General features: G+C 43.6%; 1 protein-coding gene across 1 annotated transcript in view; it reads right to left on the bottom strand.

Annotated features, from left to right (window-relative positions):
• wdtc1 (WD and tetratricopeptide repeats 1) overlaps positions 1 to 20855 on the bottom strand; it is a 72582-nt gene extending 51727 nt beyond the window's left edge. The window contains exons 1-7 of the mRNA XM_063033811.1: positions 20727 to 20855; positions 9037 to 9228; positions 8279 to 8362; positions 7133 to 7179; positions 6607 to 6718; positions 4236 to 4423; positions 726 to 908 (exon numbers count right to left, since the gene is read on the bottom strand). Coding sequence (XP_062889881.1) covers positions 726 to 908; positions 4236 to 4423; positions 6607 to 6718; positions 7133 to 7179; positions 8279 to 8362; positions 9037 to 9087 — 665 coding nt within the window. The 5' untranslated portion in view covers positions 9088 to 9228; positions 20727 to 20855. The remainder of the gene's footprint in view (positions 1 to 725; positions 909 to 4235; positions 4424 to 6606; positions 6719 to 7132; positions 7180 to 8278; positions 8363 to 9036; positions 9229 to 20726) is intronic.
• Between the last annotated feature and the right edge of the window lie 5247 nt (positions 20856 to 26102).

Here is a 26102-nt window from a genome sequence, read left to right as displayed (position 1 = left end):
GAGGCAAACCTATCTGTAAAATAAGGAGGACCTTGGCAATGGGTGGCATGGTAGTGTAGCGGTTAGCACAACACTTTTCAGCAATAGCTGTAAGATCGGGGTTCAATCCTGCCACAGTCTGTGCGTTCTCCCTGTAACTGTGTGGGTTTGCTCTGGTTTCCTCTCACATTCCAAAGTACGGTTTGGGTTAGTGAGTTGTGAGCGTGCTACGTTGGCGCTGGAAGCATGGTGACACTTACAGCTTGCCCAGCATAACCCTCGCTGGTTTGATTTCACGCAAGTGACATATTCTGATGACAAATAAAGCTAACCTTTAATTTTTTTCATCTTTAAAACTGGTGATTCCTTGTGGAGAATTCAGCAATGTACACATAACCAACCCAATGTAATTGGTTGTTAAGGAGCACTTTGGACATTGTGCCGTGCAGGCATAGCTCTAACTGTTCGGATATGATTAACCTTCAAAGAAACCTGCTGATCAACACTACTCAGATTTTATATTTAATTAAAGGTGGACATTTACAAGCAGCTCCTGCACTTCCCAAAACAAGTGCCAGAATATACGCCATCTCAAAGAATGATGGTTCGATTGTTCCAAAAATAAAAACTAGCCATCCCAGCTGGTAGTCCTGAGTTCCACATCAGAGAGGACCACAAAATTTACAGTTTCTAGGCACCTAAATCAAATACTGACCTGAATGTACCTGCTGTGCCATCCTACTTACCTATGATTGTGAATCATGCGAACATCATAGACACGAACAAAGGGCCCACTTGCCCCGACAGCCAGATAGTTGTTGTTCTGAGGATTAATGGCCAGGCACTTGGCCTCCACTTGTTGTCCACAGTATTCTGTGAGGTCCACCAGTATCTGCGAGCGCTTGCTGCTCTCTCTGAGATCATATTGTCTACAACAGAAAAGACTGCATATCAATGGAGGCAAAGGTAGCTTGTCTATTACCTGATCTTCTGTGACATCATAACTTTCTATACCCTCATCCTTCCCAGGCTCTGGAATCCCTTCTAGTTCTACAACTTGCAAAGATTTTTGGTTTTTTATACTTGTACTGTTTTATTCCTCAATCTTACTGTTGGTGGGCATGAATTCATTTATTCATGCTTTAGATTCTCGCCCTAAGTACAGTGGATTCCAGATCGGGATCAGTACATTTTGGCCCAATTAAGCGGCTTTCCCAATTAGCTAAAGTTTCATGGAAATAGATATAAAAAGACAAACTACTGTTTAACTAAGTAATAAATTATGTATTTGAATGAAATACATTATCAACATTACTACAGTACTATAAATCTGTATTAGTTCCCAATTGCTATTGACGGAGGTATTCAGCCAGTGTATCTGTACACTGCCACGTTCTTTTGATTGACTGTAAATGAACAAAAATCAGCACAGACACCTAGTGTAGATAATGGACTGCCTTCATATAATGCTATCAATGATTACATCCTCCAAATCTTCATTTTCATTGTAACATTCATGATGATTGCTGATACTTTCTGATTCTTCGTAGGTCCTAACTTGTTGTGAAATCGTTTAATTTTCACTCCTGGCCATTTCTAGCATCTCCAAGCCTGAATGCTTGAAACTGCAGTGATCTAAACAGTTCAAAACTGTCTTAATCCTCATTTCTTGCCAACAGTTGTGGCAGGGCTTGTATATTATCACCTGTTATAAAATAAAATCAAGCCACAGAGCTTCACTTCCAGATAAGCTCAATACCTTCTATGCTTGCTTTGACCGTGAAAGCGTGGAGGAACCATCACAAATTCCCACAGCCCCCCAGTGATCCTATTTCAGTCTCCAAGGCCAATGTGCGAGCAGCCCTCAGGAGGGTGAACCCACGAAAAGCATCCGACACAGACAGGGTACCTGTCCGAGTACTAAAGACCTGTGCTGATCAACTGGCTGGAGTGTTCACTGAGATGTTTAACCTTCCAGTGTGGCATTCTGAGGTACCTACCTGCTTCAATTTATACCTGTGCCCAAGAAGAACATGGCGACCTGCCTCAATGATTATTGCCCAGCAGCACTTACATCCATAGTGATGAAGTGTTTTGAGAGGTTGGTGATGAAACACATCAACTCCTGCCTGAGAAGCGACTTAGATCCTCTCCAATTTGCCTACCGGAGCAACAGGTCCACAGTATATGCCATCTCACTGGCTCTTCACTCAACCCTGGAACATCTGGACAGCAAAGATGCATACATCAGGATGCTCTTTATCGACTACAGCTCAGCATTCAATACCAACATCCCCTTAAAAGTAATCAACAAGCTCCAAGACCTTGGCCTCAATATCTCCTTGTGCAATTGGATCCTTGTGTTCCTCACTTGCAGACGCCAGTCGGTATGGATTGGCAACAACAGCTCCTCTACGATTTCCATTAGTAAATGTGCACAAGGCTGTGTGCTTAGTCCCCTGCACAGCTCCAATGCCATACTCAGGTTTGCTGACGACACCGCTGTCATAGGCCGAATCAAAGGTGGTGATGAATCAGCATGTAAGAGAGACTGAAAATCTGGCTGAGTGGTGTCGTAACAACAACTTCTTACTCACTGTCAGCAAGACCAAGGAGATGATTGCTGACTTCAGGAGACGGAAACCAGAAGGACCATGAGCTAATACTCATCAGAGGATCAGAGGTGGAGAGGGTTGACCAACTTTAAATTCCTCGGCGTTATTATTTTGCAGGATCTGCCCTGTGCCTGGTAAGTAAGTGCAATTATAAAGAAAACACAACAGTGTCTCTACTTATTTAGGAGTTTGCGGATACTTGGCATGACATCTAAAGCTTTGACAAACTTCTATAGATGTGTAGTGGGGAGTATATTGACTGGCTGCATCATAGCCTGATATAGAAACACTAATGCCTTTGAACGGAAAATCCTACAAAAAGCAGTGGATATGGTCCAGCCCATCACGGGTTAAGCCCTCCCCATAACTGACTACATCTACATGAAATACTGTTGCAGGAAAGCAGCATCCAATATCAGGGTCCCCCACCACCCAGGACATGCTCTCCTCTCGCTGCTGCCATCAGGAAAACGGTTCAGGAGCCTCAGGACTCACCACCAAGTTCAGGAACAGTTGCTACCCCTCAACCATCAGGCTCTTGAATAAAAGGGGATTCACTGAACACTCAACTTCACTGGCCCTGACATTGAAATGTTCCCACAACCAATGGACTCACTTTCAAGGACTCTTCACCTCAGGTTCTTGATATTTATTGCTTATTTATTATTATTTCTCTCTTTTTGTATTTGCGTGGTTAGCTGTCTTATGCATTCTGGCTGAATGCCCAAGTTGGTGTGGTCTTTCTGTTATGGTTACTATTCTGTAGATTTATTGAGTATGCCCACAAGAAAATGAATCTCAGGGTTGTATATGGTGACATATATGTACTTTGATAATAAATTTACTTTGACTATTGTATCAGTGACAAAAGTCACTGCTTTTTTAACATAAGTACACACAACTATTGCTATTTAAAAATATTCGCTCTAAGCACAGTGCAGTGTCTAACAGCCACACAAGTGCACATATCTGCCGTTAGCCAGAAACCGATCAACAACAGTCTCCTACCCCAATTAAAAGGCATGGTGTCCCAAATAAACAAAGCAAATCCAATTAGTTTTTGTTTTTTTAAGAGTTGCCCTAAATAAGTGGCTGCCCCAATTAACCAATTGCCTAATTAATCAGAATCCACTGTATCACCATTTCTAACCCCTTTCTTAAAATCTCCAAGTTTTCACATGACAGTTCTGTTGTCTCTGAGGTTGTGAGTTTGCTCTAATTAGGTTTAAGTCGTTAGGATGTTCTTCTTGTAGGTACCGAATGAAAGCTGCCGTTGTGCTTCAGAATGAAAGGAGCCCATGTGGCGCAGAAATGGCAGGTCTCCATTCTGATCTTGGAGCACATAATGAAGAGAAGCGTAAAGTGGTGGTTAGTAAGCCAAGGAAGAGGCAGCGTCCATTATAAAGGCAGAATGAAGCCAAAACGCACGTTCTTAAAATTCTATCAGTGAGCTGAATTGTAAAAACAATGACAAGCAGAGAAGAATGTAATGTGGACTGGTGACAAACTACAGCAGGGATTAATGTAGGATTAGTGTAAGTAGGTGGTTGATGGCTGTCATGAACTGTGGGCTGAACGGTCATTTCTGTTCTTTATCTCTTTGATTGTACATGGTACATGAGCCTAGGCTGCAAAAGATACCTGACTGTTCCATCCTCTGCTGCACTCCAGAATGTGCTGGGCCACATGGGAGCTGCTGCAATTCGCTTCACCCGATTGGTGTGCTCGCCAAACATGTGAACAGTTTCCTTTACGGTCAAGTCATGGACGTGCACTTTGGAATCAGCAGCCCCAGTGATCAGTGTGCGGTCATTCGAGTGGGGAAGGAACTGGAAAACAAGGAGTTTCATAGAGCAATCAACTCCTTACCATATCAATACAAAGAGTGCGTAGATACAGAGAGGTGTAGCTTCCATTAACAGAGGTTCACTACATTGAACAAAGATAGGTACCCTGGTCAAAACACACTGAAATCTGACGGTCTGGTTGACAGACTTGCACAAAATGGCCACTATCACCAGCTACTTACTGCCAATATTTATCACCATCAAGACAGAATATTAATCACTTAGTATCACAGTAATACCCATTTCTGTAGTAAACATTTCTGTCATTCATTCTCCTTCTAATTATAAAAGGACATATTTTAAATGGGATTTGTGGTGGTCATAATCTGGACCATTCTCTTAACCCAATTCAATTTGCACTAACATTCTTCTCTCAATTAATGTTACCTGACATAACTATCTAATTGTTTATTTCATGGTTCCAATGCCTGATTTCCTTATATTGCCATAATGTGTCTACAAAATAGCTACAGTATGTCAAAGCCCTTGGGACTATTTCATAGGTCTGTGCAGAGTTTATACTTGCATTTTATACTAACATGTACAAAATACTGAGAACATTTGTTGATTCTGTAGAGTTTCATTCCATTTCTGTATGTCTAATCCATGCTTCTTCCCAGGCTGTTTCATTAACACACAAGGGGGGAGGGGGGAATGGATACAATGTCTATCTTCTATATTCTTAACATAAATCTGTAGGTACTGGGAGGTACAATCAAAATCCAGGCTGAAGGAGAAGGTAGTGAAGTAGCTTATAGAGAGAAATCCACATTTACTCTATTTGCCACAGAATGGATGGAGAGTGGCTAGAGAAGTCCGTAATTCAGGAACAATAGGTTGGAATCTTGGAATTGGCTCCAGACAACACACTTTGAAGAAAGATCACAACACACACAAAATGCTGGAGGAACTCAGCAGGTCAGGCAGCATCTATGGAGAGGAATAAACAGTCAATGTTTCGGGCCGAGACCCTTCACCAGGACTGCTTCTGTACCATTCCTGATTCCTGTACCAGTCCTGATGAATAAAAATTTGATGCTTCCAATGTCAGAATATCGAATTTTTATTTCTCTCCATAGATGGTGCTTGACCTGCTGAGTTCCTTCAGTATTTTTGGTGTGTTACCCTGGAGTTCCAGCACCTGTTGAAGAAAGAGAGCTTCTTTTCTTGAGAAAGTAATGTTTCCTGTATTAGCTGCAACCTCCTCCCTATATTAGCTGGCAGTAAAAACTGAAATCACAGAATCATACAGCTCAAAAGGAGGGTGTTTGAACTCTCTCATTTGAGCAAGCAAGAGCACTAAATCACTACATTCTACTTAAAACACTGGTAAATCAAATTTTGTACAGAATAGGAATTTAATCCTTTCACTCAGTGTTACAGTCCACCACATGGTGAAATTTCTCCAAAATTACACTTGCGGAAGCACTTCTATGGTAAACTTGATCATTTCTGGATAAAATCAGAGCTAAATAAATATAGGTTATCATGGTGTTGCCACTGGAATTGAGGGGGCCCAGTCAGAATAGAAACAGGTGAGGCACATTCACCAGGTCAAATATAAATCTTAAATAAATGGGCATTATCATTCTTCAGGGACACCCAGCACCCAGGACATGCTCTCTTCTCTCTACTGCCATTGGGAAGAAGGTACAAGAGCCTCAGAACCCACACCGCCAGCTTCAGGAACAGTTACTACCCGTCAACCATCAGGCTCTTGAATAAAAGGGGATTACTTCACTTGTTGTATCACTGAAATGTTTCCACAACAAATGGACTCACTTTCAAGGACTCTTCACCTCATGTTCTCAATACTTAATGCTTATTTATTTTTATTATTTATTTCTTTTTGTATTTGCACAGTTTGTTGTCTTCTGCCCTCTGGTTGAACTCCCAGGTTGGGCGGTCTCTCATTGATTCTGTTATGATTATTATTCTATAGATCTATTGCGTATGCCCACAAGAAAATTAATCTCAGGGTAGTATCTGGTGACATTTATGTACTTTGAAAATAAATTTACCTTGAACCTTAAACTAAAGTCAGGATGCCTGAATTTGATCTCTGGGATGTTTCTAAAGTAGAGATTCAGTAGCTGCACACTTGTACAATCAAATCTAAATACAAATTCAAAACTGAATTCATTAAATAAGAGACAAGAGAATACCTTCACTGTGAATATGTTAGCAGTGTGCCCTGTATGCATAGTCAGCAGTTTCTTGGAGCTGAAAGGATCCCAGAGAATAGTGTGCTGATCATCTGATCCTGAGGCCAGCAAACTGTAATTGAAGACCACAAAAGTGTGTAAGCAGCTGACTTGGCAACACAAGAGGCCCAGTGGAGAACAGGGGGGAGCCGGGAGAAACAAACTGTTCTCAAGGGAAGTAGTCGATGACTTTAGAAAAGGGAGAGGGTAGATGAGAATTGCCATGATTAGATAGAGGGGAACACACTGATATCAGGATGTTTGGAAGGTGCCTTGCAATCAAGTTGTGCTGCAAAGGCAGTCTAAAAATAGACAGGATGTGTCACGAGTAGAGACTGGGGATGGGTGGGGGGGGTGCGTGAGACTACAATATACTTAGTGGAGATGTTGGGAGGAGGGCAGGTTGGTAGCAATAACTTGGCTGAGGTGATAAATGTGGGTTGGTGCTGGGGCAGGGAAGTTGAAAGAAATGGTTAGCATCACTTACTCGCCCTTTTCATTCCACTCCAGACAGTTCACACAACCAGAGTGACCCTGTGGGAAAAAGTGAAAGAACAGAACAAGATTCAGATGTTAAACAAATGCCCATAATGTAGATACCTCACAACACCAGTCACAGCATTTACAAACAATGCTGGGATGCTCTCTTTGAGCACTAAAATAGAAAGGTCATTTAATATAGGTGCATAAATTATATGCAGCTGGATGGGAATGTTTCAGGAACCAAATCATTTCAGAGACCAAAAGTTTAGGAGGAAATAGCAAATGAAAAGAAATGATAAACTTTATTCTGAAGCATCAAATTATTATGATCTAAAAGGTGCTGATGAATTGAAAATGGAAAAAGATTTATAGGTTCAGTAATAACTTATAAAAGTGAACTGGATAAATGCTTGAAAAACTTACAATGCTCAAAGGAAACCAAAATCAAAAATCTCATTTAATATCACTGGCATATGTTGTGAAATTTGTTGTTTTGCAACAGTAATAGATTGCACTACATAATTCTAGAAAAGCTAAAATTATAATAAATATATGTATTATAATATGTAAAAATTAATTAAGTAGTGTAAAAAGCGGGAAAAATACTGAGGTGGTGTTCATGGGTTCATTGTCCATTCAGAAATCTGGTGGCATAGGGGAAGAAGCTGTTCCTGTAACACTGAGTGCATGTCTTCGGGCTCCAGTACCTCCTCCTTGATGGCAATGAGAAGAGGACATCCTGGGTGATGAACGCCACTTTTTTGAGGCGTCTCCTTTTGAAGGTGTCCTGGATGCTGGGGAGGCTGGTGCCCGTGATGGAGCTGGCTGAGTTTACAATTTCCTGCAGCATTTTGCAGCTCTGTGCTTTGGCCTCTCCATAGCAGACAGTGATTCAACCTGTTAGAATGCTATTCATGGTACATCTGTAGAAATTTGCGAGAGTCTTTGGTGACGTACCAATTCTCCTCAAACTCTTAATGAAATATATCCACTGCTGTGCCTCAATGGCAGGAAAGTGATAAATGTCTGACTCCTTCAGATAGCTGTCACGAGCAACATGGCCCAAGACCAAACCATTTATAATACAGGGGCGTTTGGAGGGGCACATACAGGGCAGTAATTATGGATAAGACTGTTTCAGTTGTCTCACCTCAAGCTCACATTCCAGGCCCAATCGTTTGATGAACGGATCAATGACATGGTATCGACGCTCAAACTGCAGAGTGTTCCGCTCCTTGAGATAGAAAAGAAGCATGAATGAGTGAGATGTGGTGGGGAGAGGGGGTCAGACTGCAAAGTATCACCACCTTCCTCACACACAAATGGCATCCACTCCTTCAACTCCCATACTAAAGGTTCAAAGGTTCACCTATTAGCAAAGTATATATGCAGTATATAGCTCTGAGAATCATCTTCTCCTGTTTGCCAAGAAACAAAGAAAACCTTGGAAGTCAGTTCAAAGAAACAGCAAACCCACTCCTCCCCCGCACAAAAAAGAAACAGGAACACGATCATCAACCCCCCCCCAAACCCCTCCACCCACACAAAAAAAGAGCAGCAATACGATCAAGCCGTCCCCACCTTCCATACAAAATGCAACAAGAACCTAAGCCCCCAAAACACCCCCCACACAAAAAAAGAGAAAAGAATGGGCAAAAACACAGAATACGAAAACCATAAGACTGAAAAAGTCCACAGTCCAAATCCATAAACCCAGAACCACAGTAACATTCTCCGACATCTTCAAAAGAGAGACATCACTCGAGCGTGGAACTAGCTCATATAGCATCCAGCATTTCATTCCAGCAACGTCCACCCACCCATCATCCAAGCTTCTCTCACCTCTTTGGTCAGCTTCTCGCTCTTTGCCAGCACCTGAAGTAGGAAAGACCCTGAAATATTTAGTACCTTTATCTGCCGTTGAATGATGTCCTTGGTTATATTGGGCAGCTCCATCATTTTTTTTTGGCTGGAAGCTCACAGATGAACAAACGATCAACTTTCACTGTATTGTAGCTCACCACCAGGCGTCATAGAGCGCAGTAGCAAAGGAACAGTCCGCATTGAATCCAAGCGTGGAACAACACACAGCACTGGGATCTGAAAAGACAGCAGAGAACTAAAATAACAGAACTCCGAGATATGGGGAAAGCACCCATTTCGTTAAAAGAATTGTAGAGTGGCAGGTCAGCAGGTCAGGCAGCGTTTATGGAGAGGAATAAACAGTCAATGTTTCAGGCCGATGCTCTTCTTCAGGAATAGGCATCGGGAAATGGGCTGGGAAGCAGAGGAGAGATCACAAAGGAGGCCTGATGGGCCACTGATGGGTTCTAGGATGAAGGGATGGGAGGGGCACGGTGCAAGTGGCTGTCAGGGTGACTAGGGAGGGAGATAGTGCCTGGGAGACAGTAGGAGAGAAAGGTGGATCTGGACAGGACAACAGTGATGCAAAACCAGCAATGGGAAATTCAGGAACTGCAACAGGGCACTTGGCTACTTGAGCAGATTTCCCAATTCTATCAGATCATGGCTGATATAAGACCATATCCCACTCCCCTCCACAACACTTGTTAATAGTGGCTAACCAGAGGTTAGAGTTAAAGTTAACAACTGACCTGCTATCAAATGTCAAATGCAGAAGTTGGTTCTGAAGTTTTACCATCCTCTACTTTTCCTGGCTTCACCACAGGAAGACCACCCCATGTTCCAGTCTCTCCAACTGCAAGATATACTCTTACTCCACCCTGTTAATTACCCTCAATAGCTTCAAAATTTCTACCAAGTTTTTCCTTAACCTTCTAAATTCTAGGGAATTTACTCTTGTATTTTACTCCTTGGACTTAATGTACATCATACTGGACTAATCTACACTGCATTCCCTCCAATGACATAGTACATCCTGAGATATAGTACCCAGAATTGCTCTCTGCTTTATAAAGCTGTGCGTTACTACCAGCTTCGTGCAGTCTAAAGACAATATGACTATTTACTTGTACTTCTCCACAAAGATCACAAAATTTTCTTGGACCTGCACTACCTCCAGTTGTAAGGTACTTTGACCTATTCTCAGATCCAGTGCAGATGTCCTCATTTTTGCCTGAAATTAAAACCATTTCTAGAGTTTCATTGTTTTCTTAATTAATACTTTTCATAATTTAAAGTTTCCATTAGTATGGCTTATTATGCTGCTCATCTTTGCATCGCCAAACTTAGATTTGATAATGAGATAGTAAGTCATTTAAGTGCTAACAAACACACTGAGAGACTTGAAGCCCTACACAACTCCTCACAAAATGATGCTAATCACCTCCAGTTTTCTGGGTACCCTCCAACCTGACTTCAATTTCTCTTTCCGGAAAACAACTTCCACCCCCTTCCTTTATTCCCTATATTCTTCTCATCTGCCTATCACTTCCCCCTGGGTCCCCCACTCCTTCCCTTTCTCCTATGGTCCACTCTCCTCTCCTCTCAGGCTCTTTCTTCTCCAGCCTTTGACCTTTCCCACCCACCTATAAACCTTCCAGCTAGCCCCTTTCCCCTCTCCCCACCTTTTTATTCTGGCATCTTTCCCCTACATTCTCAGAAGGGTCTCAGCCCGAAAGATCAACTATCTATTCATTTCCATAGATGCTGTTTGACCTGCTAAGTTCCTGCAGCATTTTCTGTGTGTTGCTTCGGTTTTATCTCTTATCCCAATGCTTAGCAAATTCCCTAAGTGAATGGCATGGCTTCAAAACAAATTGCTTTAACTTTAATTTACAGCAAAGAATCCTCACCAAATGCCTTCCAGAAATTTATGTAAATAACATTCTCAGACATACTAAATAACTTAAAATCAGTTCAATTTGCATAACCTTTGTCTTAAAATGCCACGGTGGCCTTCCGATCAATTGACCAGTTTCAAGATAATCAAGTTATCCAATTTGCTAAGACAGAGTTTATGCAAATAGATTTATAATTCATATCTCTTAACACTTCATATCTCACCTCTAGTTCCTCCTCGGTCTATTAATAGGACTGCCCCAAAGACTCATTGTTTCAACATATTCTGGTTCCACATAACTAAATGATTCCTACTTTAACATTATTTTGCTCCTTTTGTCCAGCCTTTTCCCACTTCTATAGCCTGAATAGCCTACTATTCCTTGTCCCAGCTACTTCATCTTCACCACCTTCCCTCTCCAGCTCCACCTCACAGCTAATGGTCAGAGCTCTTCACCCCTTTCTAGAACAGACTTCCTTCACTATCTCCCATCCTTTTGGGTAAAATTCAACAACTTCTCCCCTAGCTTATCACTTTCCCCAAATCAAAGAGATCTCGCATGGGCCCTATTTTGCCTGTCTTTTTGACGGATATGTAGAATGCTCCCTGTTTCAGTCCAACTCAGGCTGCCTCCTTCACCTTTTTCCAATACAGTTATGACGATATTGACCTGCTTTTCCTGCAGAATTTAAATCTCAATACCTTTGCTACCAATTCCACCTTGCCTTTAATTTCACACAGACCATATCTGAAATTGTCCATCCCCCTTTAGATGTCTCCATCTCCAAAAATGAGATTTGCAATGAAGTTAAAATGCAAGTCCACAGATCTTACAGTTAGTCTCAGCTACACTCCTCCTACCAAGAAACTATTCCGTTCTCTGGTTCCTTCACATTTGCTGATTATGAGACTTACCAGTCTTTCTGTGAAATCCTTCTTTTTCCTTAACTATGGCTTGCCCATTTATCATTGTTGGCAGGTCTCACTCTTCCATTTGCAGCACAAAGGTTTGTTCCCACAACCTATAGACTCACTTTCGAGGACTCTTCATCTCAAGTTCTCAATGCTTATTGCTTATTTTTTTCTCATTTTGTATTTGTAGTTTGTCTTTTGCACATTGGTTGTTTGTCCGTCCTGTTGGGTGCAATCTTTCATTAATTCTATTGTGTTTGTTGGATTTACTGTGTATGCCCCGCAAGAAAATGAATCTCAGGGTTGTATATGGCGACATATGTACTTTGATAATAAACTTACTTCAAGCTCTTTGAATTTTGAACTTCTGGTTGCATTACATATTCTCCTAACCAGACCAAGAGTTCTCCTTGTTTTCATCTTTCATGTTCAATGGATCATTCTGTAGCAGCCATGTATCTATTTTCTATCTGCATTGTATTTTGTGTTGCACATTTATTATGTTTAGTATGGTAGTCACTCATGTAGGTTGGGGCGTGGTCGAAGCTGAGAGCTTAATTACGTATTCATAGTTTGTCTTTGGGGGCAGTCCAGTTTGGGTAGAGCTAAGGGATTAAGTTTGCTTAATTACGTTTAAGAAAGCTTAAACACTTAAAATCACTTGAATCGGCTTAAATACATTTGAATATTCTTGAATTGTTTAAGAATGCTTAGATTAAGTACGTTTAATACGCTAAGACTGTTTATTGTGTTATATTGCTAGTTTTAGTTTCAAGATTGTTTTGTGCTTTTCTTCATAGAAGAGTGAACATATTCTTTGATACTTGAACTTTGTTATTGAATCAGAGAGTGCTTTGTACCGTATCAACCCCCCCCCCCCCCCACGTAGTCTCCAAGCAGTGCTGGTTTGCTTGAGCAGTCGCTACACATTCATTGTAATGTTCATCAACAAGACTCTACCACCAAGACACCATTTTCAGTATTTCAAAGACATCATCCCCTCTATAAATCCCTGATCCACTCTTCCATCTCCACCAACGACTCCCAATCTCAGCGCACTTACTCATGCATCTGCAGAGGAGGTAATGCCCTCCAGCCCATTTACCTACTCTTTTCCATCCACCAGGGACCCAAACAGGAGAAACAGTGATTCACTTGCATTTTACCCACTCTACTATACTGCATTAGGTAGTCACTATGTGGTCAGCTCTACACTGAAGAAACCAAATACAGTCTGAGTTTGCTCAGCACCTCCACTCAGACCATGAGAGTAACCTCCGAGCTTCCAGCTGCCTGCTCATTTAACTTTTCAATACTGCTCCCACTATAATTTCACTTTCTTCAACCTTCTATGCTGTTACAATGAAGTGTAATGCCATCTCAAGGAACATCAACAAGGAAGATCAAAGAACATCTTCAATGCAGGAACATTACAGCCCTCAAGAGTCAACCTCAAATACAGTAATTCCAAGTATCTAGGCCAGACTGGTGCAAGGAGATTCACCAGTAACGTAACTTTATTTTTACTTTCTTCAGTTGGTAACTGATCAGCTGAGTATTCCCAGTACCGTCTTTTATTTCAGATTTTCAGCAGACACAGGGTTCAGTATATCATAGTTCAATCATCCAGTTCCCTCTGAATCCTCCTCCAGATAGATTAAATTGTGATTTTAAAAGCATTTATGACCCTCACTTTAAAAGATTAACAGAATCAGAATCAGGTTTAATAGCACTAGCATATGGCATGAAATTTATTGCAATTCCAGAAAAGTTCAATAGATCATTGTTAAAATCTTCACAAATGTCCATTAAAACCATGGGATTTTAAAAAGATGCTAAAGATTTTTTGATTTTATAGCCTTGATTATATAATCTTTGTCAAGCCCCTAGCCATGGATACACAGCATTTTACCGTCTTCCACTGTAATCAATGATGTAAACCAATTATTCCACTTCATTGATGTAGGTGGCAGTGTGGGGATATGTCTCTACCAATGGAGGTCTAAGGTGCTCCTTCCCTCTGCTAGCCTGCAGGTCTCCCTCAGACAAGGTGTAGCACCTGCTTAGCTGCAGGGTCACCTGAAGCCATGGGAACAAGTGGTGGACGGTCATGTGAGCAGCTGGTGCACATCACAAGTCCTGGTTATGCGACCACTGGTGCCAGGCAGACAATCTCAGAAGAGTATTGATAATGGCTGGGGTCACCTGTCTGGTAAAGATACTGCCCAGACGGAGGCAACAGCAAAACAGTTCTGTGGAAAGATTTGCCAAGAACAATCATGGTCATGGAAGGACCATGATCGCCTACATCATACGACACAGCACACAACGAATGAACATAGATTGCAGTGGAAGATGATAAAGTGTGTATCCACAGCTAGGGACTTGAAAAAAACTCAACCTGTTATTTACATATTTTTCATTTGCATTCTTTTACACATTGTTCCTAACCATCCTCTTTTTCTGAATACAACTGTTAGAAAAAATTATATACCTTTTCGAAGTTTATTATGCACTTCTCTTTGAAGCATTTACAGGTCCACTCCACGTTATGAACACCCAAAATATATATGTCCCTTCCAAACAAACGAGTGTTTGGGAGAGCGGCTAGCTGGATTTTCCAGCCATTGCATCTCCCATCATATGGGAAACTGGTTCATGGGATCATTGCCTCTTGCACCTGGCAGAGTTAAATGCCCTGCTTTCACTACACATTGCCCCTGGTTGGCCTGTTTTTAAAAAGGTATACTGCATTTCCGACTTGCAAACTCCTCAGGTTCGAACAGTTCTCAGAAATGAAACCTTGCTGTCACCTACTGTTTTCTCAGCTTCTGCTGTCATTTACCAACACATTTCCATTTGCCAGGATCCATGACAATTTTGTCAATATTCACATTTCTTTTGAACTTATTCTCACTTCCTTTGACAGTTACCAGTTGAGCCTATAAACACTGCAATAAACTCAATCACACTTTGATAGCTTTTATACACCTATTCATAAATTGTAACAGATCCTAAGCCAGACAAAATTTAACACAACCGGAGCCTTTGAAGATTCTAGGAAACATTCTTACAAAGAGCTAACTGAATACACATGAAATTCACCTTTGCATAATTTATGTTTAATTTAGGTTTTTTTTGTGAATGCTGCTTATAGGATGCTGTGTGTCTATGCTGCTGCTACAAGTAAGCTTTTCAATACACGTGTTGCATGTGACAATAAACTTAACTTTGAGCCAAACTTATCTCAACCAGCATAAAAGTTAAAACAAAAATAACCTACAGACTATGATTCTTTAGGTACTGTGATTTGTTTTAAGTTTACCTGATTCCAACGCTTAAATGAAGTTTGGATAGATACATAGATGGTGCAGGTCGACGGAAGTGGGCAGTTTAAATGGGTTCTGCACAGACTAGTTGGGTCAGGGCCTTTTTCTGCAACTCTACTTCCCAGCTCCTGATCTGGGAGCCCTCTTATCTGCTTTTCCCTTGGTGTTGGCCCCAGCCAAGGCTGTGGCCAACTGAATATGGCCTCCCCAGCAGGTTTGAGATGTTTCTCACCCTGACACTGGGTGGCAAAGTACCACTGGGACCATCTACCCTAGTTACAAAGAGTTTTTGCCTCACATATAGGACACACATCACGGGGCTGAGAGGCACTATAGTTAGTATGATTGGTAAAGATTCAGGAGTGGGGAAAAGTTGGGAATCCACGAGACAAGGGAAAACATCAGCATTAGCAGACATCCCCAGGTCCTGCTATAACTCTCACTCTACTGATACATTCACGCCAGCCAATCAACCCAGATTCAACAAGTCCAGAAAGACATGGGGGAAACAGCAGGAGAGGTGCTAAACTGATGAAGCCACACATTGATATTAAAAAGCAATAGACAGAGGATTGAGGCCACAGCCTAAGGACCAGATCAATCACATCTTGTTGTGAGAGGACCTTGATAATTAAACATCCAAGTCTTACATCCTCAACCTGGAGTCCACAGACCCCCCAGTTAATGGTCAGACTCCATGGCATAAAAAGGTTGGCAACCCCTGAGAGAAGGTAGCAGCTCCAAAAACATGTCTCTCCTCTAAGACAATCAAGCTCAAGACTTCTTACTACTTCTTTCAAATACAATTGTACTTCCAAGTTGTGGGCAACTGGAGCCTGTGATTTACATTTTACCAGAGGGGTTTTGGGCCAATTGAGCGATCTGGCGCTTTGCTGTCTCTCAGGGAGTTCAGTGAGGTTGGGAGCAGAGTGTGCGACCTGGAGGGCTGGAAGCCTGGAGATGGGGCACGAGCCTTTGATCGTCTCTATTGCTTCTCTCTGATTAAGGCATCGAGTAAGGTTGAAGTCGACAATGATGAGAGCCAAGGACAAGAGGGTGTTCGGTGTCATCTGTCTGTATTTGACCAGTGTTCCTCTCCCTCTGGCTAGCTGCTGTCAGAGGAAAATGCAGGAGTCTTGGGATCCATGTTACAAGGATTGACTGACGAGGTTTGTGGCTGTGGACTCATTATTGGGGAACTTTGGGGGACTGAACTAGACTGAACTGAATACTCCTGGACTCCTGGTTTGATACGTTGATACTCTGCGTTGTTCGCTTGCTCCCTTGCCATTTGCGTAATTTCTTCTTCGTCTCTGTGTTGGGTCTTTGAATGGATTCCATGGTGTTTCTCTTTGTCTCTGTATTGGGTCTTTGAATGGATTCCATGGAGTTTCTCTTTTTCTCTGTGTTGGGTCTTTGAATGGATTCCATGGTGTTTCTCTTTTTCTCTGTGTTGGGTCTTTGAATGGATTTCATGGAGTTTCTCTTTTTCTCTGTGTTGGGTCTTTGAATGGATTCCATGGAGTTTCTCTTTTTCTCTGTGTTGGGTCTTTGAATGGATTCCATGGTGTTTCTCCTTTTCTCTGTGTTGGGTCTTTGAATGGATTCCATGGTGTTTCTCTTTTTCTCTGTGTTGGGTCTTTGAATGGATTTCATGGAGTTTCTCTTTTTCTCTGTGTTGGGTCTTTGAATGGATTCCATGGAGTTTCTCTTTTTCTCTGTGTTGGGTCTTTGAATGGATTCCATGGTGTTTCTCCTTTTCTCTGTGTTGGGTCTTTGAATGGATTCCATGGTGTTTCTCTTTTTCTCTGTGTTGGGTCTTTGAATGGATTCCATGGTGTTTCTCCTTTTCTCTGTGTTGGGTCTTTGAATGGAGTTCATGGAGTTTCTCTTTTTCTCTGTGTTGGGTCTTTGAATGGATTCCATGGTGTTTCTCCTTTTCTCTGTGTTGGGTCTTTGAATGGATTCCATGGTGTTTCTCCTTTTCTCTGTGTTGGGTCTTTGAATGGATTTCATGGTGTTTCTCCTTTTCTCTGTGTTGGGTCTTTGAATGGATTCCATGGTGTTTCTCTTTTTCTCTGTGTTGGGTCTTTGAATGGATTCCATGGTGTTGCTTTGTTGCGTGGTTGTTTGCAGGAGGACGAACCTCAGAGTTGTATGCTGTAAGTATACTTTGATAATAAGTGAACTTTGGATGCAAGGACAAAACTGAAGCATTCAAGAGTAAGTTGAGCTGAAAATGCCGACCACGTGATCCTTTCAGCATCATTCTGAAATCCACAGCATCACAGAAGCCAGTCTTAAGCTGATTCATTCCACTCCACATCATCTGATATTAAACAGCAGCTGAAAGTATTAGAAACAGCAGAGGATATGTAACCAGATGAGATCTGGTCTGTAAACACAAGATAATCTTCAGGAAAAATACCCAAATGCTGATGAAGCTCAGCAAGTCAAGCACCATCTATGGAGGGAAATGATTGGGCTGAGATACTTCATCGGGACATTAGCTTTTGTGTGTGTTGCTTAAGGTTGTGTCTGTAATACTGAAGACTGGCACTCCAGGATGAGGCATGGCTCTATCCAAGCTGTTCCAATACACTAACAAAACTAAATATCTAACTGACAACATGAAAAATTGCCCAGGCATGCCCTGCACATTAAAAAAAAGGATAAACACATTCGTCGAGTCCACTCACAAAAATGATCAATGCAAAAGAAGTTGTTATTAATAGTGTGAACTAGCACCAATAACCCACTCACTGATGTCCTGACCACCTGCATTTCGAGCTCATCAAACCCTGGTCCAAACCTGCAAAGGGTAGAGTTCCAAATGACAGGCGAGGCCATCAGGCCTGCCCATGCTCCACAAGTTCCTCAGCAGTGACAAAGGGCCAACTGTACTCAGCCGCTTCATCAGTGCCCTTCTCTCCGTGCGAAGGTTAGAAGTGGAAACATTCAAGAACCAACGCTTTTTCATGTCATGTCCTGTACACAAGTGTAAGGCGAATAATTGTAACTCCGGATCTGATGCAGCACAAAACACACACACACACACACGATAAAGATCACAATAGTGATTTAAAAAAACACACAATAAATATACATACATTAAGGTAGCTAGATAGACTGATTGTAAAATGACACCAGGCTGCACATAAGCTGACTTGACTGACGGGAAATAATAAAGTTGTGGTGGAGGTGTTGATCAGCCTGACTGCTTGGGGAAAGTAACTGTCTTTGAGTCTGGTGGTCCTGGCGTGGATGCTACACGGCCTCCTCACTAATGGGAGTCTAATGTCTAGGACAGGGTGTGTGGGATCCTTCATGATGTCACTGGCCCTTTCCCAGCACCTTTCTTTATATACATCCTTGATGCTGCATAGGCAGGCGCCAGTGATGCACTGGGGCAATCGTAGAGCCTTCCTGTCCGCCACAGTGCAGTCCGAGCAGTGACACAGCTTGTTAGGATGCTCCCTACTGTGCATCTGTAGAAGGACGTTGAGCATGGATGTCTAAAGTCCAGCTCACTGACGACTGCAATGTTCCATTCTAATTGCAGCTCCTCAGTCACTGCCTGCATGTCTGCATACAGCAAGTTTGAGGCATGGACTGATAGATGCCAAGTAAGTAACATTCATGACAGAACATGCCTGGCAACGGCCAGGTCTGAGAAAGACAGAACCTTGCCAACAAATTCACCCTTGATGTTCAATGGCAACACTATTGCAAGGTGCCCAAATATCAATATCTTGGGGTGGGATGGGGAGCAGGAGTAAGGGAAAAGCTGCCACTCAACTAGACCAGCCACAGAAATACCGTGACCTCAACAACACAAGGGAGGATAGGACTTTCCTCCTGACACTCCAGGCCCTTTCCGCCATAAGTCAGAAATATGATAGTAGAACAGTATACTTGACTCATTCAGTGAAACCCCAACATGCAGGAGCTTGGCAGCATTCAGGTTGACACAGTCCATCCAACACCACAGACGTTCATTCAGGTCAACAAAGGCCACTTGTCACCATAGACATTCATTCTCTCCACTACCTGCGTACTGCGCCTGCACAGTACACCATCCACTGCACTTAGAATTGCTCCTCTCTACCTCACACCCCAATCACAAGAGGACAGGCACAACAGGCCAGCAACATAACCTGCAAATTTCCTTCTGCTTCACTCAACATCCTCATCTCATTGTCATTGGTGTAACTCCTGGGATTCTCTTCCCGTTAGCATTGCGAGTGTATATTCACCAGTAAGACTGCAGCAGTTCAGGACGGTTGCTTATCACATTTTAAAGACTATTACGGGTAGACAACAAATGCAGGCAGACCCAGTTCCCAGAAAACAGAGAAAAAAAACTTCAACTAATATTTTCCTTCAACTCTTCACCCCCAATTTCAGTAAGTCTGCACCACAGCACAGTTGACAAGATATACAAAATTATGAGGAGTGTAGATAGAGTAAACACTAACAGGGTCTTTCCAGTGAGGTTGGCTGAGCCTACAACGAGAGGTGATGGGTTAAGGCTGAAAGGCGAAATGAGGGGGAGCTTCACTCAGAGGGTGGTGGGAGTGTGGAGCAAGCTGCCAGTGCAAGTGGTGGACGATGAGGGTTCGGTTTCAACATCTAAGAGAAGTTTGGATAGGGAAATGGATGGGAGAGGTATGGAGGTCTATGGTCCAGATACAGGTCGACGGGAGCAGGCAGTTTATGATTCAGCACGGACTAGATGGGCAAAGGGTCTGTTTCTGTGCTGCAGTGTTCTTTTGACAAGCTGCCCTTCCATTTAAGGCACACCTCAACTCCACCTTGTTAAATAGGTGATTTGCTGGGCGGTGCGGCTCGTTACTCTAAATAAGCAATAATTCCACAACCCTATTCTCATATGCCGAGTTTCCACAGGCCCTCTAATCTGCCTTTCCCCATGGTTAAAAACTGTGGTAAACAAGGATAAACAATGGAACGGCAAATAAACCAGTTGGTGTAGTGGAGCAGAGACAAATTGTTTGCGTGTTGGGGAGAGGGTGGAAAGAAGGAGGCAGAGTGCCCTGACAATGGGCGGCGGCGGCGGCGGGGGACAGTGAGAGGGTTTGGCCAGAGTCTTGCCACTGACACCAGAAGAGGGGCGATGTTGGAAGAGACAAAGTAGTGAGGGTTGGGAGGGTGGGTTGGTGGTGAGAGTTGGTTGCTGTGCCAGAAGGTTAAAGGGATCGGAGCAAGTGCTGCAGGTAGGGTGGGGAGCGCAGGAGAGGAGTAGGGGTCATGACAGCGGCCGGGAGAGGGCCCAGTTGGCGATCACATCCGGAGAGAGCGGGGCTATGACACTGGGTGGGTGTCCACACCAGCAGGGCTGGATGTTGGTGACCCAGGTGTGGATATCACCGGCTGGCGGGGTAAGTACCGCTGAGGTGGTGCGGAGGACCTCAGACGTGCCGGGTCAGTTAATTCCCGAGTTAAAGTCTCCCGGCCGGCTCTCCTGGGCCCCGGGCTCTGGCTGCAGAGGGTGTCCCGGGACTGGGAGACCGGCGCAGGCTGCAGCCCTCACTCCTGTCAGAGGCTGATGGGTGAGAACCGGACCCGCCTCCTACCTATCGTCTCCATGAAGCCGCTAAATCCATAGTCAACTCGCTGAGGTGGGTTCCCGGTCTCGGCTCCGCTAGGCCGCTCACCGCGTATACAAACTGCGTCACTGCGCTGGCTTTGCCCCCGCTCCCCGGCGCCGGCGCTCAGAGCCTGATTGACGGGCCGCCGCCCAATCACCAACGCGACCCGCCCCAGTCATTCATCTCCGACCAATCAGAACTATCGAGGTCTCGGGGCTGTTTGTGCAAAGGTGGGTGAGGACAGTAGTATTTTGGGAGCTGAAGTTTCCAGCATGGAAACCTGGATCCCGGAATCCGGATCGGATCCCAGCGAATCTGGAGCTGGATTCTCGGACTGGACCCTCCAAAGATGCAAGGAACTAAGTCTCAGGGAATGTTACCGTTTAATCTATATTCCATGCTATTGCTTCTACGGGGTGACAGCACCAACAGCAATAGATTTTAGTTTCTTCCTTGCCAACAGAATAAATATTCAATTGCTCTGAGCAAGAATTGGTTCAGAGTTCACAGAATTGGGGGGTTGGGGGGGAACGAAGACAATTGTGTTTTTTCTCTGCTTCCCCTGTCCACTTATTTGCGGACTGTAGTTCTTTTAATCTACTTCCACCATCATTGATTAATTCAAGCCCACTAATTTGTAGACTGTAGTAATCCTTGTGGCTGACACTCCCCATTTAGAAAATTGGCTATGCCTATATTCCTTCTAGCAAAGTACATAACCAAGCACTTCCTGAAACCGTGTACCATCTGCCACTTCTTAGCCCATTCTCTTTCTGTTGAAATTATTCGCAGACCTGCTGCTTCCTCAACACCATCTACACCTCTGCCTTTCTTTATATCTTCTGCAGACTGGGCCACAAAATTGTCAATTCCATCAACCAGATCAGTACCATATAACATGAAAAGTAGTGGGTTCAACACTAACCTCTATGGAACACAACAGATTTGTCTGCAAGATTTCCCCTTAAGGAAACCACGCTGACTTTGGCCCTTTTTATCATGTGCCCCCCAGTACCCTGAAACCTCATGCACAATATTGGATCCCATCATCCTGCCAGCCACTGGAGTCAGGCTAACCAGCCGATAACTTCCTGTTTCTTTGCCTTCCTCCCTTCTTAGAGTGGAGTGACATTCGCAATTTTCCAGTCCTCTGGAACTATTCAAGGATCTAATGATTCTTGAAAAATCACTACTAATGCCCCAACAATCTCTCAGCCACCTCTTTCAGAACTGTGGTCCATCTGACTTATCCACCTTCAGACCTTTTAGCTTCCCAAGCACCTTCTCTCTTGTAATAACAACTACTCATTTCTGCTCTCTGACACACTCAAATTTCTGGCATACTGTTGGCATCCTCCACAGCGAAGACGTACACAAAATATTTATTCTATTTGTCCGATATTTCTTTGTTCCTCATTACTACCGCTCTAGTGTCATTTTCTACTGATCGGATGTCGACTCTTGCCTCTCTTTTACAGTTTATATATCTGAAAATCTTTTGGTATTCTCTTTTCTATTACTGGAAACTTTACCTTCATATTTCATCTATTCTCTTATTACTTTTTTAGTTGCCCTCTGTTGCTTTTTAAAAGCTTCCCCAAATCGTCTAGCTTTTCACTAATTTTTCTCTATTGTATGTCCTTTCTTTTACTTTCATACTGTCTTTTGCTTCCCCTGTCAGCCACAGTTGCCTCATCGTCCCTTTAAAATACTACTTCTTTGTGATGAACTGACCTTGTGTCCTAATTACTTACAGAAACTCCAACCATTGCTGCTCACAGGGGAACGGGGAGAAAGGGGGAGGAGAAGATGGTGGCACGACGCAGCGCACGCGGCCGCTCCGAATGATATCTGTATTTGTGAACTAGGGTGCCATGCACAATCCTGATTTGATGGAGATAGCCATGAGAAGCACAGACAAACATCTGGAGAAACTTCTGAAATGCCCGCTTCGCTGCCGCTGCTACTGTGCGATTGAGAATTTCCGGAGGGGAAGGCCCAAATCCTCGGCTTTGCTTGTTGCCTGTTGCCGGGGCCAGGGTCGAAGCGCTCGGCAGAGATGGTGCTCGGTGCTCGGTGTCAGAGGGCTGGTTGGAGGCTCGAAGTTTTTGGACGGACTCGGAATTGGAATGTGTTCGGGTGCTTCCAGGGTGCTTCATCTGCAAGTTTGCTGCGCTGGAAGCTCATGGCAGGGAGAGTTTCTCCTTTCAACTGACTGCGTGAGATGATGGGACTTTCGAAAGACTTTGAGACTTTTTACCGTGCTCATGGTCTGTTCTTCTATCAAATTACGGTATTGCATGCACTGTTGTAACTATATGTTATAATTATGTGGTTTTTGTCAGTTTTTAGTCTTGGTTTGTCTTGTGTTTCTGTGATATCATTCTGGAGGAACAAATTGTATCATTTCTTAATGCATGCATTGCTAAATGATGATAAGAGGACTGCGTGTCCTCATAATCTAATCTAATCACTGCTAGGAACCCTTTCCAATTAACTCTGGCCAACTCCCCTCTCATGCCTCTGTAGTTCCCTTTATTCAACAGCACTGTTCCCTCTAAGCAGCACAGGTGTGAGGCCTAACAGTATCTGAAATGCTCCCGTGCACATAGCCCTTGTTGCCACGCAGCTGGAATTGGATGCAGCTAGAAAATGTAGACAAAACAATTTTCTTTGTTGTATTTCATTGTACTCTTCAATTAATAAATAAAATTAAAATATGATTTTCAATTTTTATTCTGAATATTCATTGTATGCATATTACAAAAAAACATTTAAGGTGCCACACTCAAAACGCTGGAGGAACTCGACAGGCCAGGCAGCACCTATGGAAAAGAGTAAACAGTCGAAGTTTCAGGCTGAGACCCTTCATCGGGACTGGAAAAAAAAGATGAGAAATCAGAGTTTGAAGATGGAGGAGGGGAGGAAGGGGAGGGAGAAGTACAAGGTAGTAGGTGATAGGTGAAACTGGGAGGGGGTGAAGTAAAGAGCTGGGAAGATGATCAGTAAAAGAAATAGAGGGCTGGAGAGTGGGGAATCCGATAGGAGAGGACAGAAGGCCATGGAAGAAAGCAAAGGTGGGGCGGGGAGCACCAGAGGGAGTTGATGGTCCCAGTAAGGGGATAAGGTGTGAGGGAAACAGGAATGGAGAATGGTGAAGGGGAGGGGGCTTTACCAGATGTTCATGAAATCAATGTTCATTCCATCAGGTTGGAGGCTACACAGATGGAATATAAGGTGTTGATCTTCCAACCTGAGTGTGGCCTCATTGCGACAGTAGAGGAGGCTATGGACTGACATGCCGGAATAGGAATGGGAAGTGGAATTAAAATGGGCAGCCACTGGGAGATCCCACTTTTTCTGGCAGATGGAGCTTAAGTGCTCAGTGCAGCGGTCTCCCAATCTGCGTTGAGTCTCCCTGATGTACAGGAGGCAACACCAGATACAGTAGATGACCCCAACAGACTCATAGGTGAAGTGTCGCCTCACCTGGAAGGACTGTTTTGGGTCCTGAACGATAACGAGGGAGGTGGTGTAGAGGCAGGCGTAGCACTTGTTCTACTTGCAGGATAAATGCCAGGAAGGAGAGCAGTGGGGGTGGGGGGTGCCAAACGAATGGACAAGGGTGTTGTGTAGGAAGTGATTCCTGCGGAAAGCAGGAAGTGGGGAGAGTGAAAGATGTGCTTGGTGGTGGGATCCTGCTGGAAGAAGTTACGGAGAATTATGTACTGGACGTGGAGACTGGTGGGGTGGTAGATGAAGACAAGAGGAACCCTATCCCTGTTGTGGTAGTGGGAGGATGGGGTGAAGACAGACGTGTGTGAGGTGGAAGAAATGTGGTTGAGGGCAGTATTGTTAGTGGAAGCCTCTTTCATAGTCATAGTCATACTTTATTGATCCGGAGGGAAATTGAGTTTCGTTACAGTTACACCAACCAAGAATAGAGTATAAATATGGCAATATAAAACCATAAATAATTAAATAATAATAATATGTAAATTATGCTAGATGGAAATAAGTCCAGGACCAGCCTATTGGCTCAGGGTGTCTGACCCTCCAAGGGAGGAGTTGTAAAGTTTGATGGCCACAGGCAGGAATGACTTCCTATGACGCTCTGTGTTGCATCTTGGTGGAATGAGTCTCTGGCTGAATGTACTCCTGTGCCCAACCAGTAAATTATGTAGTGGATGGGAGACATTGTCCAAGATGGCATGAAACTTGGACAGCATCCTCTTTTCAGACACCACCGTCAGAGAGTCCAGTTCCATCCCCACAACATCACTGGCCTTACGAATGAGTTTGTTGATTCTGTTGGTGTCTGCTACCCTCAGTCTGCTGCCCCAGCACACAACAGCAAACATGATAGCACTGGACACCACAGACTCGTAGAACATCCTCAGCATTGTCCGACAGATGTTAAAGGACCTCAGTCTCCTCAGGAAATAGAGGCGGCTCTGACCCTTCTTGTAGACAGCCTCAGTGTTCTTTGACCACTCCAGTTTATTGTCAATTCATATCCCCAGGTATTTGTAATCCTCCACCATGTCCACACTGACCCCCTGGATGGAAACAGGGGTCACGGGTGCCTTAGCCCTCCTCAGGTCCACCACCGGCTCCTTAGTCTTTTTCACATTAAGCTACAGATAATTCTGCTCACACCATGTGACAAAGTTTCCTACCGTAGCCCTGTACTCAGCCTCATCTCCCCTGCTGATGCTTCCAACTATGGCAGAGTCATCAGAAAACTTCTGAAGATGGCAAGACTCTGTGCAGTAGTTGAAGTCCAAGGTGTAAATGGTGAAGAGAAAGGGAGACAAGACAGTCCCCTGTGGAACCCCAGTGCTACTGATCACTGTCGGACACACAGTGTTGCAAGCACACGTACTGTGGTCTGCCAGTCAGGTAATCAAGAATCCATGATACCAGGGAAGCATCCACCCGCATCGCTGTCAGCTTCTCCCCCAGCAGAGCAGGGCGGTTCGTGTTGAACGCACTGGAGAAGTCAAAAAACATGACCCTCACCATGTTCTTTCTTTGAAGAAAGAGGACATCTCCTTCGTTCTAGAATGAAAAGTCTGATCCTGAGAGCAGATACGGCTGAGACGTTGACATTGAGAGCAGGGGATGGCATTTTAACAGATAATGGGTGAGAAGAATATAGTCCAGGTATCTCTGAGAGTCAGTGTGTTCATAATAGACATCAGTAGATAGACTGTCTCCAGAGATAGAGACAGAGAGATCAAGAAGGTTGATGAAGTCGACAAGCTGTGCGTGGGTGCAGGAGACAGCACCAATGCAGTCATTGATGTAGGAAAAGTTGGGAAATGGCACCAGTGTGGGCTTGGAACATAGACTGTTCCA

This window comes from Mobula hypostoma, chromosome 26, assembly GCF_963921235.1.
Source record: "Mobula hypostoma chromosome 26, sMobHyp1.1, whole genome shotgun sequence".
NCBI classification, from domain to species: domain Eukaryota; kingdom Metazoa; phylum Chordata; class Chondrichthyes; order Myliobatiformes; family Myliobatidae; genus Mobula; species Mobula hypostoma.
This window is presented reverse-complemented; position numbering and strand designations above follow the sequence as displayed.